The sequence below is a fragment of the Plenodomus lingam genome (genome assembly GCF_022343315.1).
Source record: "Plenodomus lingam strain CAN1 chromosome Unknown contig_17, whole genome shotgun sequence".
In the NCBI taxonomy this organism is placed as follows: Eukaryota; Fungi; Ascomycota; class Dothideomycetes; order Pleosporales; family Leptosphaeriaceae; genus Plenodomus; species Plenodomus lingam.
This window is the reverse complement of record NW_027093934.1, coordinates 719,298-736,379: the sequence shown is the minus strand read 5'-3', so window position 1 is coordinate 736,379 and position 17,082 is coordinate 719,298. Positions and strand designations below refer to the sequence as shown.

General features: G+C 51.1%; 7 protein-coding genes across 7 annotated transcripts; 3 read left to right on the top strand and 4 right to left on the bottom strand.

Moving 5' to 3' along the window:
- Positions 1-307: 307 nt before the first annotated feature.
- IAQ61_003259 (uncharacterized protein) lies at positions 308-733 on the top strand (the record flags this gene model as incomplete). Its single annotated transcript, XM_066095911.1, has 3 exons — positions 308-355; positions 462-494; positions 596-733. 3 exons carry the CDS (start codon positions 308-310, stop codon positions 731-733), a joined length of 219 nt encoding a protein of 72 aa, XP_065954156.1.
- Positions 734-1,008: 275 nt separating this feature from the next.
- Positions 1,009-2,236, top strand: IAQ61_003258 (uncharacterized protein; the record flags this gene model as incomplete). Its single annotated transcript, XM_003844861.2, has 3 exons — positions 1,009-1,340; positions 1,393-1,858; positions 1,912-2,236. The coding sequence occupies 3 exons, from the start codon at positions 1,009-1,011 to the stop codon at positions 2,110-2,112; spliced, it is 999 nt and encodes a 332-aa protein (XP_003844909.2). The 3' UTR covers positions 2,113-2,236.
- A 1,116-nt stretch (positions 2,237-3,352) lies between these two features.
- On the top strand, positions 3,353-5,325 carry IAQ61_003257 (uncharacterized protein; the record flags this gene model as incomplete). The annotated part of the gene is made up of 2 exons (XM_003844859.2): positions 3,353-3,818; positions 3,917-5,325. Coding segments are annotated over 2 exons (1,875 nt in total), but the record flags the coding sequence as incomplete, so codon positions are not given.
- A 204-nt stretch (positions 5,326-5,529) lies between these two features.
- Positions 5,530-5,769, bottom strand: IAQ61_003256 (uncharacterized protein; the record flags this gene model as incomplete). Its single annotated transcript, XM_003844858.2, has 1 exon — positions 5,530-5,769. The coding sequence occupies one exon, from the start codon at positions 5,767-5,769 to the stop codon at positions 5,530-5,532; it is 240 nt and encodes a 79-aa protein (XP_003844906.2).
- A 21-nt stretch (positions 5,770-5,790) lies between these two features.
- IAQ61_003255 (uncharacterized protein) lies at positions 5,791-5,991 on the bottom strand (the record flags this gene model as incomplete). The annotated part of the gene is made up of 1 exon (XM_066095910.1): positions 5,791-5,991. The coding sequence occupies one exon, from the start codon at positions 5,989-5,991 to the stop codon at positions 5,791-5,793; it is 201 nt and encodes a 66-aa protein (XP_065954155.1).
- Positions 5,992-7,707: 1,716 nt separating this feature from the next.
- Positions 7,708-9,497, bottom strand: IAQ61_003254 (uncharacterized protein; the record flags this gene model as incomplete). The annotated part of the gene is made up of 3 exons (XM_003844857.2): positions 7,708-8,077; positions 8,170-9,304; positions 9,374-9,497. The coding sequence occupies 3 exons, from the start codon at positions 9,495-9,497 to the stop codon at positions 7,708-7,710; spliced, it is 1,629 nt and encodes a 542-aa protein (XP_003844905.2).
- Positions 9,498-12,947: 3,450 nt separating this feature from the next.
- Positions 12,948-16,576, bottom strand: IAQ61_003253 (uncharacterized protein; the record flags this gene model as incomplete). Its single annotated transcript, XM_003844854.2, has 2 exons — positions 15,731-16,576; positions 12,948-15,675 (listed from the first exon to the last, which is right to left on the bottom strand). The coding sequence occupies exons 1-2, from the start codon at positions 15,967-15,969 to the stop codon at positions 12,948-12,950; spliced, it is 2,967 nt and encodes a 988-aa protein (XP_003844902.2). The 5' UTR covers positions 15,970-16,576.
- Between the last annotated feature and the right edge of the window lie 506 nt (positions 16,577-17,082).

The window sequence follows — 17,082 nt, the reverse complement described above, 5'->3', positions numbered from 1 at the left end:
GTCAATTGGTTTTAGTGTAAGCTGTGTTGACAGAGTCAAGCGTGATCAAGTTGGCTCCGAGCAGGTTATATATACAGAGGATGCGATTATAAATGCGAACGGTCAATGCTTAGTAGGTTTGGACTGCCAACTGGCCGTTGTATGTCGTCCGACCATGGAACCGACGCTGACGGGGTGGCGGTTGATTGATGCTGATGATGCCATGGCCTTATTTGCGGCCAAGCTTACTAATACCATATCCAATCAGAGCCCAGCAGCTTGTAGCTGACAAAACATCCACGCTCCATTGCCATGTCTACTTACAACCATGGCTGACTACATGCTCAGTTCGCGCCATGGTTGTCATATCACGTGGGTATAGTCTGGGTTGGTGAGGGGTTGATTGATTGATTGATGTTATTCAACGTCTATAGGTTGGTGAGGGGCGACACTGCGCATGGCACTCTATACTGTCTACCTAGAGTACGGTATCATCGCTTGTACCGGTAGGTACGGTAATGGACGGCGTTGTGGCATGTCGTCATGAACCCATAACATCGTCAAACAGGCACCACACGTCACAACACCATCAAGATCATGGGCATTCTGGAAGTAGCATCAAAGTTGGATGAATCGATTGAAGAGCTTAAATGCTGCCATTCCATCGCAAGATAACGTCAACAACGGGGCAATCGCCGTGACCAATGCGGAACCTGTTGACTTCGCAAAACAAGCTGGCGCCGACGTTAGGTAGGGACCGGCAGCACTTCTCCGATACATCGACGCGACACACCATCACGGCTTCAACATTGCAAGGCTGATGTCACTCAAGCAAGACGGGCTTCAAGATATGCCAAACAACATAGGCGCTGTGCCATTTCATCTTTGATAGGTTGTGTTCTCTGGACCCTCTGTTTCCCTCGCCATGCACTGTCAAAACGTCATCATGTCGCGCTCATAACAAAGCGACATCGTCCATCCGCCATCAATCGACATAAAGCCAGCACGACAGACAAGAAAACCTCAAACATGCTCCGACTCTTCACACGATCCGCTCAATTGACCACTTCTTCCCTTCGAACTCAATTCCTTCCCAAAACCACATACCAGTTCACTAGAAACATGGGCAGCGGAAAAGCTAGCAACGACGAGCTCAAGGGCTCTAAGCTCTTCGACGTCTCGCACATAACAGCACTCGTGACAGGAGGTGGGACCGGTATCGGGCTTATGATCACACAAGCTCTGGTTGCCAATGGCGCCAAAGTATACATTACTAGTAGACGCGACGAGGTACTAAAGAAAACGGACGAGCTCTATGACAAGGGTCCAGGACAGATCATTCCTTTGCAGGGAGATGTTAGGTATGCTTCTAAGTTGAAGAAACGCGAGAGTGCAGGGCTGACATACCCACAGTGAGAAGGACGACGTCAAGCGTTTGTACGATGAGCTCTGCCAGAAAGAACCCAATGGCATTCAACTACTGGTCAACAACGCTGGAATCGCGCGTGACGATGAAACCAAGTTTTCGAGCGCTGGCCAACCCAATATGGAAGATCCCCAGGCCATCTCCGACCACTTTCTCAAGTCGCAGCCTGAAAACTGGGCTGCCACCATGAAGACGAATGTCGGCAGCATCTACTGGATGTCTATGACCTTCTTGCCCCTACTTGCCAAGGGTGGCAAAGTCACACCCGGTTACTCATCTCAGATCATAAACGTCAGCAGTATCTCTGGATACATGAAGGGGTCCAGCTCCGGTCAGTTCGCCTACGCATCGAGCAAGGCCGCGGCCACCCACCTTGGCAGGATGCTGGCAACGACATTCATGGGTACTAAAGTCCGCGTCAACACCATTGCGCCTGGTGTCTTCCCGAGTGAGGTATGCGTGTTACGTTGTCCTACACTACCCGTCTTACGCTAATGTTTGTCAAGATGACTACAGGATCTTCGGATGAAGACAACAAGAGCGTAATCAAGAGTGAGATGTCGAACCCGGCCGGTCGTCCTGGAAAGGACACCGACATGGCTGCGACTGTACTCTTCCTAGCTGGACCAGGAGGTGTCTTCTACAATGAGCAAGTATTGTATCCAGACGGTGGTAACACGCTTTCGCAACCTGCTGCTCGAGCTTAGTTTCATTTCACGAATGATGCTCTGAGGCAGGAATAGTATAAGTAGGAAAATGACGATAATTGGAAATCATATTCGTAACAGAAATTCAAAATTGCCAATCGTGGCGAAAGTTCTTTTTCTGATATCTCGTCGAGCCTTCTCCAAGTCACATGTCCCACGAGAAGAAGACGGTTGGTAATGTTATACTCGGGTGCCATACGAATTAGCTGGGAGACGCATATTGCGCAGCAAAGTCCTTGTAATCTTGACGAATAAACAAGGACAATCCCTCTAACTCAGGATAGGGTTGTGTTCCTTCACTCACGTGGTAACTGCAGACGGTGCAACTCACCATTCGAATGCGTGCACGCGATGTCGCTCAAAAAATTTATAGCCTTCGCATCCATGAGCTTGATTCTCTATTGTAAGGCTACTGCACCTGCATCGTACCGGTATACCCTGTTTAATGCAGACTACGACGCAAAATAGTTGTGGCTCGTCTTCATCTAGTCGAGGGTCAGAGTCACGTCAGTGCTGGGTCCGATACTTGTTAATGCGAAATTTGTACATGAAAGCACCCAAAGCGTGCAAATGGTTCGAACTCAAGACAGTAACTAGCGAAGCGCTGTGGATCCCAGAGGGTTTTCATGGTTCAGTTTGCCAAGCCATCGCGGTTTTCGTTATTGTCAGGGGAGGAGGACGGCACGGGCGGTGAGTCGGTGACTACCTACATCATCACAACACCTTCAATACCAACAATGGCGCTGTGCATTCCTGATGTCGTGAATTAGGGGGTATCTAGTAATTATGAAGCATCTATACTTTGCTGTCTTGGTCTAAGATCGCCTCCATCTACAGCAATACCACTAGTAGATTCCATTATACCTACTCAACCTCATTTTTAGGCATCCCACATACCCTGCCCAGGCTAAACAGTAGCAAGCCGCATAGTCCCAAAGATAGCCCTTCTAATTCCGCTAAGCATCTAGACTTTACGCGGAAAGCAACTCCTTGTCTGCGATTCCCGCTTGATTGACCTATGCAATGTTGTGTCACAGGCCTCGAACTGAGTACAAGGCTGCATCGAGCCGCCAAGTTCAGAAGCGAGATAGGACTCTATGGTACCAGTGAAGAGGCTTCCACCGTTGCCTGATCGCGGGACGCCTGGTCGGGGTCAAAATATTCGCGATGGCCGTGGGCGAGACGACAGCTCTGTCGACCACCTCTTGCACTACGCACTCATACACTCGTTCACATACAGTGGAAAGCCATCATGGCTCTTCCCTACACTCTTTTGAAATTAATAATAATTGCGACAGTAGGAAGCGCACAGAATAATTATTACTACGAGCCATCTACTACCTCCCACACCCCGGCTTTCTGGACGGCTACCACGCGCCTTGTTGATGTCTACACAGAGTCGCCATATACATGGTACGAAGGCAAGGTCACTACGGATGCCTTCCTGACGACACGCACAATCAAGAACAGTGTCACGCCAACAGTCGCAGCTACCTTCACGACAACAATTTTGCAGGGCCATGAGGATGTGGAACTGGTATATCTATACTACCCTACTGGGGCAGTCGCCGAAGCAGATCTTCTACCAGAATCATTGTCTGTCAACGGGCTTACGCCGACTACATCTTTGACTACAACAACGATGACGGTTTATGATTATTATATGCCTGTGACAATGACCGCCCCATCATCGTGTCCCACAATCTGTGAGTAATTCTTCAGGCTTTTCTTTTTCTTTTTTTTGCCTACCAAAGATGAAAGTCTCTTCAACAATCCATCGCCATACTTGCTAATTAATTCGCAGTCACAGTCACAAGCGTAGCATCTGTAGACATCCCCAGGGCAGCCAGGGCGCTCGTCACCCCTACATCTACTGTAGCTGGTGCGACAGTGTCGGATCGATATGGCGACACTACCGTCAGTGAAACTTGGTACCTCTCCAGTGGCGCTGCACCGTTCCCGACAATGGATGATTATAACTATTATGCATACATTGAATCATGCTACACACCACCGCTACCTTACAAGACCGCTTCGCCGACGCCTAGTTCCACCACAGGCGGCGGCCTCTACTACGATCCAAATGATTCGTCATCATCGCCAGGCAACTCGGACAGTTCCGGTGGATATGAATGCTATTGGGGCCCTACAGGATGTCTGTCAACCGAAGAGATCATCATTATCGTCTGCTCGATAGTCGGTGGTTTCTTTCTCCTCGGGTTCCTGGAATCGTGGTTTTGGTTCCGCCGTCTGATGCATGGAAGGAGGGCCATGCGTCTTGGAACTGTCTGCTGGATTCTTACCACACTCATAGTAGTATGTGTGACTAGCATACAGGATAAGAGGACCAAAGAAGACCAAATAGTTCTGGCAGAGAAATGGAAAGAAATGAAGGCTGGAGCCAAGTTCAAGGCTTGGATGAAATATGCGTTTCGCCATCGATACCCGGAGGAATTCCTTGGCCAATTTTCGAGAATGACAGTGGGTATCGTTCCACCTGGCGAGCCACTACCAGTACCTCCTGCAATGAAACAGCCACCCCTTGGTGTTGTCCCAGGCTCACAGGTCTTTTACTATGGTCCGAATGGCCAACCTGTACCATTGCAAGGTTATATGGTTCCCGCGGGACAACATGCAGGATACTATGTCGGCGAGATGCCCAAGCAGGCGATTGTCATTGGCACTGTACCCCTTTTCCCACGTCACTCACAGCCAGTACATTCTTCATCACGAGGCGCATTCAACATGACAGGTGCTTTACCGCCACCCACAGTTTCCGGTTCAATACCGCCTTCGGAGGCTCCTTTGCCTCCTTTGCCCCCACGGTCTACTCCTTCCGCACCTCCGCAAGAGCCTGTTGAGTCCAACATGTCCATACAGGCTCCAACTTCAGCACCTCCAGTGCCGCCAGTAGCGAAATCCGTAGCTCCTCCAGAAGATACAGAAGAAGCTGCCCAGACCACGGCCGAACGAGAGACTTGTTCAAATGCAGTCACAGACAGCACTTCCCAGATCTTAGCCGTTCCGCAAAATCCTGCAGCTGTACCACACGAAGTCTCCCCAAATCCAACCCCAGGAGTGCAAATTGCTCCTCAAGTGCATCCTGTAGATTTGAGTGATCCATCTGCAATCAATGCAATAGGGAACACTGAACGGCCATCAGATCCGCCGTCTCCAAAGTGCGAACCAGATAAAGAAAGTCTCTACAGTTAGGTATGCGTCGTGCAGGAAGGCAGTAGTCGAAATGATGGTTTATCACTGAATGTTTTGGAAAATTGAGCTTCTGTATCATATACCCCTGTCTTCATTAGCGTAACCGAATTTTGACCACTCCTAATGAGAAATGTCACATATTGTCTAATACAGAATATCTTATTTCTAACCCGAAATTTCTGTATTATCACTACATTCTGCTGACTATTCATCATCATTCTTCTTCTGGGCTGCCAAAGGAATAATATCCAACTCTTTCACAGCCTTAGCCAATTGCTTGAGACCGTCGATGGGCTTTGTCGATAGTACCCACCAGCTATACGGGTTTTGGGTATTCGGATAGTACACTAGGACCTGGGCTTTCGGGATTATCTTGCCTTTGGCACGGCCGCCCATGATGTAGATTTTGATATCTTCCTTGCTGAGGGTGGGGTATTTCTCCATTAGGGTGGCTGTAGGAGTGGGTTAGCTTATATTGTAGCGAAGAAAGGGGGAGCGGGCTTTGCCTTCGATGAGTTGGACAACTGGGATCTCTTCATCTGAGAATGGTTTTGCCTTCACAAGAGTGTCGGCCTGGGCTCGAGTCATGTCGGGCTCATTTCCGTACAATAGACGGTCAATATCTACGCGGTCGGCCCGGGCAGCGGGACCTTGTGGTGGGTCCATTGCAGTGTGGTGCGAGTGGACTCGTTTATCAAGAGGGAAATGTCTTGAGAGATGGTGTAGGGTTCTGGAAGTTATCGGAATCAGCTAGCTTGCTAAGTTGTGAATATCTGGGGAGATAGTATGGAGTTCTGGAAGTTCTGTAGTGCGGGCTTTATAGTTGAAGGTATACTCATATGTTTAGCTCGTGTACCGTTGATGATGAGTCGAATGTGTTGATTCACGCTTTGGAGCTTACACAGAACTTGGACTTGCGAGTCTGAGTTAATATTCGGCGTCAGAGTTGGTATTAGGATTCGAGTCAACCTCCATATCAGGATTGTTGTTTGTGACAGAATCGATATTTGCGTCCGATTCCACACATTATCGTCATCTTTGACGTCCAAGACAGAGCCATCATCCATAGCAGAGTCAGCAATTGTCAACAGTCAGCGTACGCATTGACCTAACAACATAAAAACTCATTTACTATAGTGACAAAAGAACTTGTGATGAGCACAAATCCAATCTTCCAATCTGAGTACCAAGGACAATACGCCATTTCAATTGAGAAATACAAGCAGTGATAGTCTATAAAATAATACACCTGTGTACTCCCGTTTGCCAAGCAGCAATGCCCATACACACCGCTAAAAATTCTCCTGATGAAACAACTGAAATATAGCAACAAATCATTTCCGTCTTCACCAAGCTACACCCTTAATAAGCAGAACCTTTTCATCACCAAACCCCTGAAGCAAACCACCGCGTCGTACGATCTTGCTCTTACCGCATGACGTCCCCTCATCTTCGAAGCACACATACACTTTAATAGTAACGTTGGATACAAGAAGACCAGGATATTACTCCCGAGCGGAGATTGTCTGTCACTACATTACGGACACGCAGTCCTATATTTACAATGTTGTCCTCGGCATCCCCATCGAGAGGTAGGCATATCCAGACAACAGTACATCATTCTCAGTAAGATCTGAACTCGTGACATAACTATCGTTTTCCCATGAACGGATACGCAGTCTTGATACAATGACTTCATTCGTAATTTCAAGCCCGCGCAACTGCATTGTCAACTACATTAAGTTGAGAATTAACGAATACTATGCTAATATTATAACGCGCGTTACCAGCATCTACCTTAGCACGAATATCATGGCCATCTCTCATACCCTAATGCTACGACTCACAATCCCATTCTTGACTCTTAGTCTCCTGATCAATGGTACTCGAGCACAGATGTGCGCAGACATAAATTCAATCGGCTGTGTCAGTGGATCCATGGCCATCGTCCGCGTGGTGACATGAACCCCACCTCCAACAACCCCAATCGCATGTATGGCTACGAAAGTATTTGCTTGGACCTTCATTATGGCAATGCGTATTTCTGAATGAATTTTCGATTGTGTTTGTAACACAGTTCACACAAGTTAGAATAGCTTTTTACCCAGAGGTTTCAGCTTCAGGGGAAGATGCATACAGTAGAGGTCAATGGCACTACCAGTGCAGCATAGACAATTTTGAAACTTGCAGTGCATGTGAGTTGTTGGAATATCGGGGGTATTCACATATAGGAGTGGGGGTGTATGTAAGCGATATTGTGCGATTTGATTGTTGAGCACTACAATACCTATTCCTAACCCCGCACTATCACTAGAAAACCACATCTAAATCTCCCTCAAACACATTAGCTCACTCCTGAGCAAACCATCCTTGTCTACGCCCTCAAACCCCCGTCGTCCCAACCACCACCGTCTCACCTTCCTTTTCCCCCTTTTCCCCCACCACCACCCCGTCGACCAGTCCGTCCTCAAAAAACCCATACTGTGCCTGCATTGCCTCGATACCTCTGGCGTCCAAGAAGGGTAGCTCCTTGGCCGCCTTGACATAGCTCATATGTTCAAGATGGCCCTTTGCAAAAATGAGGTCGATTTCCTCAAGGCTGCGCTGCTTCGTCTCTGGGTAGAAGAGGTAGATGAAAGGCAGGAAGCAGGCATTTACGACGGCGAAGAAGAGGTAGGTGCCCCAGCCGATGTTGCTGATCATGATGGGGGTGATCATTACGATGAGGAAGTTGAAGAGCCAGTTTGTGCAACTATTGTGGGGGTTAGTTGGGGTTTGAAAAGGGGAGGGGGGAATATAGGATGAGAGGGGAATGGGTGTGTCTAAGAAAAGGAAACAACATACGTAGAGACAGCATTCGCCTTGCCCCGCGTCTTCACGGGATTAATCTCTGCAGGATACAGCCACGGTAACGGCAACCATGTGGCCGCAAAAAACGCTATGTACGTGAACAAGCCCACGGCAGCACCCTTTGCCGCACTTGCCGTCCCCGGGATCAGTGCAGCGAAGACGAGGACCATGGAGAGACCCTGGCCATAGGTTCCAATGAGGAAGAGTTTGCGGCGCCCCGTTCGCTCAATAATGAACCAGGATGTGGTTGCGAAGATGGAGTAGACAATCATGTTGACGCCGCCGAGTAAGAGCGAGAGATCGTGCGACGCACCAATGGAGTTCTCAAAGAGAAGGGGGAAATAATAAATAACAGCATTGCAGCCTCCGATTTGTTGCATGAGTTGCGAGGAGGCGCCAAGCATCATTCGTCTGAAATGCTGGGTTTTGCCATTGCTGAAGAGGGCGCTGAAGGGGGTGATGCCACCCTTGTGGCCGGAAGCACGAATACTGTCCATGATGATGTGGGCTTCGAACCGGGTCTCTTCGTCGTCTACACCATAGCCACGGAGTGCAGAGATGACTTTTGCAGCGTCTTCGTGGCGGTCCTTGGTAAGGAGCCAACGTGGGGACTCAGGCAGCCAGATCATGCCAAGCAAAACGATAAGTGCGAAGAAGCATTGAAAGGCGATGGGGAAGCGCCAGGAAAACTGGTCGGAGCCGTAGGAACAACCATAGTCAATCCAGTAGGCGATGAGAGTACCAAAGGCAATGACACCACCCTCGATACAGATGAGGAGACCGTGGTTCTTGGTGCGTGAGCATTCAGCCTGGTAAGTCGGGATGGTGGCCGTGTTCATACCGTTGCCGACGCCGGTGACCACACGGCCGATGATGAACTGGGCGGTTGCGTTGTGCCCTTTAAAGGCAGTGACTTGGATGACAGCACCGAGGATCATGACACCGGCCCCAATCAAGATGCCCTTACGGCGACCGAGCGCATCGCCAAAGACCAGCATGGCAATGGCGCCGAATAGACAGCCGATCTCGTAAATTGCGGTCACGAAGCCTTGCCAGGTCGAGTTATTGTAGGTCTCGGGAAAGTAGCGCATGAAGGGCTCGGCTGAGATGATGCCAGACATGACGCCCTCTAGGTGTTGTGCGTCAGCAAGTGTGCGTCATGGACTCTTAAGTTCAATGCTGGGGAAATGCAACTTACGATCATAACCAAAAAGCAAGAACCCCGTCGTCGCAATCACCGAAACCGACAAATCCAGCGCTCGGCCTCTCATCCCCATGAAGCGGGGCTGGCTCGCAGCCAAAGCTGCATCCGTGCTTGCCATAGTCGTGATGCGCTCACTGCTCGATACAAAAATCTATCAGGGATGTTTGCGCACGCCGTGCTCTCAAAACCACAGGTATTCTCAACACTCAATCTCCAAATTAGAGCAGACGGACAGAGAAAAAAACTGGAGAGATCAGACGAAAAAGCGGGGTGTCATCCAGGTTTTAAATTCTCCCCCCTCCAACTCCCCTCGGTATTTTTCTCTCCCCAGGTTGGTGGTTCCATGCTGCATATTTTGTGTTAGCCTCACAGTATGATCCTGGTAGACGTTGCAATCACCTACACGGGTTAGTACCGTACTGTACCTAGTCATACAAGCTAGCAACCTGAAGGCCAACAGCCCTGTACCTACTACCCTACCACCTCATTTGTTTGCCGCCCTCTTTAACAAGAGCAGGAACTGTAAGATTTAGTCAGCGCTAAACGGGATGATACTCCTGCCCTATCCCGATTGTGGCCTATACTATACTATTGTATATTGGGATATCGGTTGTTCTGTTAGGTCTTGGGGGAGGGGGGGGGGTCCTGTGTACTTGTGCAGTTTATGTGGGTACCATTGATGTGTGTAGGTACAGGCAGCAGAATGGGCGATGGATGGATACGGTTAAAATGCTGCGATTTGAACACACCAGTATTGTAGTAGGTAGATCGCAGGATTCCCAGCTCGATCACACACCAACATACCATGTAGTACCGGTACAAGGGGGGAAGCATGAAAGGACTGCTAGCGCCAAAGGCCGGTACACACATAGGTAGACCGATCGTCATAGTCATGTGCCTCACCCCAACACCAACACCGACCCCTGGTCCCTGGTCCCTGGACTAGAGATATATCACATACCCTACTATGTACGCTTTCTTGCACGCGTGTGGAATAGAGTCGTCGAAGGTTACACTGCCAAGCCTAGTAGTTGGATTAACGACCCCCGCACCCGTCCCCCAGCCGCTCCCCCGCCTCTCTCCCCGCACCTCCGAAGTTTTACCGGCTAGTTGGGCACGTGTAACGCCAATTTGCAGCCTCGGCCGTTGGATATTGTACGTTACAGACCCCTCACCAATTGACCGCTTTCATTATACAGTGTCGAACTATGCGTTACACTTCTTTCTCTCTCCATACTAATACCCTCGCCGCCCAATTCGCCCATTAATGACCGGCGCCAACCCAAAGATGAACCACGGCAGATCTGGACCCCCATCGCCAAATCCATACGGCGCATGCGCTGGCACTCAAGGTAGGCCACAACTGTAACACACCTCCAACCATCTCCCACACTTCTTGTACCCACTCCTCAGCTGGCCTGCACCAAATTGAATCGTTCGCAAGAAGACTCGGAAACCGAAGTCGACGAGTCGAAAGGGGTGTGCCTCGCTAATCAGCTGCGAAGAAGCTCTCCCTTAACACGAGTTCTATGGAGAGAACTTGACAGAAGACTCTGATGTTGACACAGACGAGCTAGAAGGCCTGCGCCCTTTAGTCGAACTCCAGGGATCCTCTCCCGAGCCCCGGCTTGTCCACCCACCTCCCTCTTCCCTCCACAAAGACACATAGTCCTACCCGTCCAAGGTGCCGATCCTATTCTGACAACACCGCACTCCCGTCCAGCAGGAGATGACGCCAAAGCGAGTCCGCATTGTACTTCGCTAGTAGGGACTAGAAAGTACATGTCGTACGTGGCAGCTATATGGATAGATACGAAGGAAGTATCAGCGCCGAAAGCAAAGCGCTTTGCCAAAGGCTTATAAAGTTGCCACAGTCGCCACCGAAAGACACATTATCCGACGATGAACTGTTCGAAGATACATTGGCATCAATCAAGGGCAGAATCGAGACTAGAGTAATCCGTGACATCGCGCAGCTCATTGTTCCTTTTGCTGAAATTCTGGCAATGCGCGGCGCTAAACACCTGAAGTCTCTTAGAGAGACTACCAAAGCTGGTTGGAACAATGCTATTCTCTTTTGCCGGCCACGCCCTCAACCAGACTATAGCCTTGGATTCAAGCGAGAAGCGTTTACCCAGGAACAACTACAGACGCTTTAGCCTTTTATTGGAGATGAATTAGAAGATTAATCCTCCTATTTTGCGGCCACGTACTACATGTACTTTCCATTCCTTACTAGCAAAGTACAATGCGGAGAATCCGTGCTTGACATTGCTAACCGACAGAACGCTCACAGTCAGACTATCGCCTTACGCGGTTCACTAGCGCTTTTCCAGCTCGTAGGTCGGCAGCACGAGCTCAATCAGGAGGTCAACAGCTTTTCCATTTCGCATAGCGATGCGTGCGTGAAGATTTGGGGATATTATGCTGTTATTCACGGCCAAGACTTTTCCTTTTACCGACATCCCATTGCAAAGTTTGACATTTCTAGAACTGAGGATATTTATGATTTATGGGTTCCTGGGCACTTTTTGAGGATTTGTTACGTTATCGATATGCCTACTGCTGATGATCTTGTGAATCAGACGGCGTAGCTGAATTTCGGATTCAGTTATTATTAGCTCCGAATAACCTGGCGTAGCTGCTTACATAATGGGGCAGTATAGCTTTAGCAGACTGTCCAGGTGAAGGTAGCGATTGTTTTGGTGTAAGGGGGTTTATAACATTCTCTATATAATTGTCGTCGCGTAAGCCCATCATAACTATCTTCTAGTAATCCTCACCAAACATGTACTACACCAACACCACCCTCGATACCTACCGCGATAGCCACTTTGCTATCGCGATATAGTATTACCCACCTCCATATCCACCCCGATACGACAATATACTGATTCTACGCTCGATACTAAATCTACCGCACACATCACCACCTACAATCACCACTTAACTTGACCTAGAACTCAACCTCCCCTCGGAACACAAGTCCTGCGCGTTCCAATTTGTAATGTTCACTCACCAATCACCAATCATCAATCTCTCAATCTTTAATTTTCAATTTTTCAACCTTCAATCTTGACAATCGCTTACACAGGTCTCTATAAACAACGAAAGAAAAAAACATCAGCAAGCCTCACATCCAACATCCACCATCCTCATCCACATCCCCACAGCCCCAGCTTCGACCTAGACACGTATACGTACACATACGGTAACTAGACATTTCCTCCCTTCCCTTCCCTTCCCTTTCTCAGCGACCCAACACACAAACATACAAACAAATCCAACATGTACAAACATGCAACATGCAACACACAAAAAAAAACTCGTCTACATCTAACCGCGCGCCCAAGGCAACGAAACCCCTAAACCCCTATACGTTGCCAGAAAAATAAAAAATAAAAATCCCCCCCAGCTTCTGTCCTTCCCAGGCCCAGAAAGCTGAATGGAAGAAGAAGAATTGAAAAAAAAACAAAGAATATCAAAAAACGCCCACATATGCAAACCCCCGACCCCACCGGACCCCCATGCAAAATCCTCTATTCCAATTCCAAGTCCCTCATCCAGCTCAAAACCCATACCCCCTCCTCGCCCCTCCCCTCCGCCCCCGCGCCGTCCCACCCCCACCCGCAGGCCCAATATCAATACTACGCAACTCCAAGCTCAGCGCCAATTCCTCTTCGCGCTGGATCCCGGCCCCATATCCCTCTGCATACGTCTCGCCACGGGTGAGATCGAGCGGGATTTTGGCTGGAATAGGGGGCGCCGCGTAGCCTCTGCCACCACCGTAAGAAGGGCTCGAGGAATACGAGGGTGGGGGAGGGTTTTGGCGCTCGCGGAGAATGTGGCTGTCTGGTTGGGGAGAGGTCGAGTAGGGGTGTTGGTATTGGTGGGGGGAGGAGTCGTAGTTGTTTGGCTGGGGGCGGGTGGGGATGCGGGTGCGCGTTGAAGAAGTTGGGGCAGAGTGGTAGTCATCCCTTGGTCGACTTCCAGCAAGGACGAGGGCGCCGGCGTTGACCGAGGCGTTGAAGTCGTGTCGCGAGGTCACGAGCGCGCTTGAGGTGTCAAAGTTCTGGCTCGCCGCATGTCGAAGCCTCTCTCTTTCCTCCCGTTCTTTTTGGTACCTCTCCTCTCGTTGCCGCGCTGCTTCCAAGTCGCGACTTCCATTCAATTGCGCCCTTGATCTTGGCGCCTTCTCTTTAACCGTACCCTTTGGAACTGGCTCCGGGGCCCAATTGTCAATGGGAAGGTGATCAGAGGCGTCGACGACGCGACCGCTGAACGTGACAATTTGTCCTTTTTCATTGTACTCCATGCGGCTTCCCGGCCGCTCATCGTCCGAGGGAATGGGAGAGGGAATGGGCGAGCGAGAGACGCGCGGATTGTACACGTCAAAGGAGTCGGGATTGAAGGCTACACTGGACAAGCGGCGTTCTTCAGGATAGTCGTTTGTGGGCGGTGGGCGGGGAGAGACAGATTTGCGGGTTGGCATGCTACGAACGGGGCCACGCGAGCTATGTTCTGTGAGAGGGTTTGGTGAGTGGCGAGGGCTGATGCCAGGACTTGTCGCTCGTGGCTTGAAAAGCGGGGCTGGTTCATATACAGGCGATCTTTGACGTGGTTGCTCGGGAGGGTCGTGAGGATAGTCGTAGGCGGACGTAAAGGATTGGTGGTGGACCAATTGCTGAGAGTGTGACGCGTCTTCGTATTGGGTGATGGCGCGGTACTCTGCTGGCTCAGAGTAGTGACGAAGGCGCGGTGGTGTCTCGTATGATGGAGGAGGTTCGTATGCCGGTACCAAGCTCTCTCTTCTTGGTGCACTCAGCCCTGGAACCAAGCTCATGGGCAGTGCTGCCGTCTCTTGTCGCAACGGTGACGGCGCCATGTCATCGCGTGAGTCCGGCCGACTCGCCGGCTGTGCTGGCATGCGAGGATAAGTATAGCGTCGCTCTGACGGCTGATGCTGTTGCTGCTGGCTGTATCCATTGGACTGGTACGGCTGCGGCTGTAGCTCATACTCAATTTGCGACTGCTCTTCCCTGTGTCGGTAGCTCAGAGGCGCAGGAGCATCTTCGTGGTATCTTGGAGAGGGTTGCTGCTGAACAGGATTTGGTAATGTGTTGGCGCCAGGCCTATGCATGGGCGGTGGTGGGGGAAGATCGCCACCATCTTCGTCCTCGACCATGGGCTGCATGGCACTCCGCCTTCGATGCGATCCTTCATCATGATGCACGGGTGCTTCTATCAACCGAGGCTGGCTATAATGGTCATAATTCGTGTATTGGTCTTGTTCGCGACTGCGGCTTGTTCGCAGGGGCGCAACCTGGTAAGCAGGATCTTGATACTGATCGTTCGCATATACAGGCGAGCGGGCGCTGACCACACTGTTGTTCGGATAGTTGTACAGGTCTTGTTGGGGCTGTTGCTGTGGCTCTGGCTCATACGTGTGCTGCGTTGGTACCAAGGGCGCCGAGTAGGAATGCGGTGGCTCCACGCGGAGTGGCTGTTGTGACCCTCGCGAAGAGCGAAAGTCTTCCTGAGACGACCTGGTTCGAGAGTGTCCCGTTTCTCTGACATGCTGTGGTAGCGTATCGGTTGCTTTGACCTCGTATGGCTTTGGTGCTGCATAGGACATGTCGAAGCTCTCGTCAGCCCTGGTCAAGGGAAGCCTTGGGTTCGATGTACGTGGGTTAGGCGGCGTGCTGTATACTTCCTGTGGCATCTGGGGTCGTTGTGGTGTATGACCGTTTGTGGTCGGCGTGCCATTGTGCGACGATGTATCTGGTACAGGCCTTCGTGTAGGCGTATCCGACTGTGTCCGGTGCGTGGCCGACTGCTCAGGTTCCCGTTGGTGTCGCGGCGATCCCAACTCGCGTGGCCCAGCCCTGATGCCTTTCAGCCCGCGGTGCTCGGGTGTACTGGAAGGCGAAGGCGAAGCGCCTGTTGGGTCGCTAGGCAACGGTCTGCGCTTGATGGGCGTGCTCTCTCGGGGTCCTCCCACCGCCGCACCCTTTCCCTCTGGCCGTGCCGACTCCCTCTTCTTCTCCGGTGGCGCGCTTTCCGACTTGGGCCGCGAGTCGTAGTAGGTGAACTCGATGCGCACTTCGCCCGCGTACTTGCCCTTGCAATTGAGGCCGTGCCAGTCGTCGCTCGTGCCGCCGCCGGGTGTGATGACGGCCTCGAGATTGACCCATGTCTCGCCAATCAGCTCCGTCTTCTTGTCGTCGTTGAAGACGGAGACCTTGAGGCGGTGGTAGTCGGGCGAGTCGTGGACGGTGAAGCGAAGTTCCTGGTCCCTGGCTCAGTTGTTAGCATCGCATCGCATTGCCGTCGACTGGGTTGGGCACTCACCATCTTGGAGTCTGTCCTCCGCGCTTGTCCGTCTTGGTCTTCTTTGCTTCCTTGCCCAAGCGGGCAGCCGCATAAGGGTCCTGCTTGCCCATGGTCCGCTTGTTGGGCAAGTTCCTGGCGCGGTCCATGATGACGACCAGCGTGCCAATCACAGGTCCGTCGACGGTCATGTCGGAGAAGATGCCGGCCGTGTGTCCAACATTGCCAAAGGTGGCGAGGTTGATTGCCTTGGTAGCCATGATGCACCCGCGAATCCGGCTTGCTCAAATCCAGTCCAGTCCAGCCAGCACGCGCGTGTTGGATTGGATTGATTGCGTGAAGAAATCGTGGTCTCGTCCAGGGAATTGAAGTGCATATGCCGTAAATGGCAAGGTGTCCGAGAAGGTATTCGAGGAGGTATGGAAAAGTAAGGGTATGAAAGTCGAGTAGGAAAGAGCCGCAGTGAATGTCGTAACCGTGTGGCGTCACCGTGTCCGTGCAGCAACAACAGTAGTAGTAGTAGTAGTAGTAGTAGTAGTAGTAGTAGTAGTAGTAGCAGCAGCAGCAGCAGCAGCGCGACGTGTATGAGAGATAGAGAGCGAAGACAATAACAACGACGGCAAAGGTTTGGGTTCTTTTGGAATCTTCTTTTTCTTTTCTGGTTATGATAGCAGTGAAAGAGTGACGGTCCTGGAATGGCGGCCTCCTCGCGTGTGTGGGCGGCTGGGGGTGGAATTGGGCGCGGGCAGCGAGTCTTAGGCGGCCTCGCTGTTTGTGTTTACTTACATACAGTACCTAGCTAGCTCCCACCTCCAGCTCTTCAAAGGGCCGCCGTTCGTTGGTATCATCTTCTGATGTGGCTGGCGAAAAGTCCCCCCCACCCCAAAGCCCAGCCTCTCCTCTCAGCTCTCAGGCCCCAGTCGTTAGTCGTTATGGGAGAGAAGGCGGCCCCCCCCCCTTGGCCTTGGCCTTGGCCTTAGCCCCTGCCTGCCCCCCTGCCCCGCCAATCAAACGCGCACATGGCCGCCCCACCGATCACCCACCTTCACTTCCGTCCGATCCATCATCTGCCCTCCTCTGCCATTGTCTGCCATGATCGGTTCTCCTATCACGGGTACCTTGCATCCTCCTACCTACCTACCTACCTAGTCTACACTAAACTCCTCTCATCTATAGCTTCTCCCTGTGGATGGCCCCAGATACCGGTTTCTTATTCTGATTCCAGTCGGGCCCCTCCCCATCCTGCGAACGATGGTATGTAAAGCATTGTTCCAAAGAACATGTGAAATGCAGCCTAATGGTTGGCGAGGGGCAGGCGAAGGATTCCACTGCACACACAATCCCTCCCATCTTATCGCGCCTGTCAAAGTGAC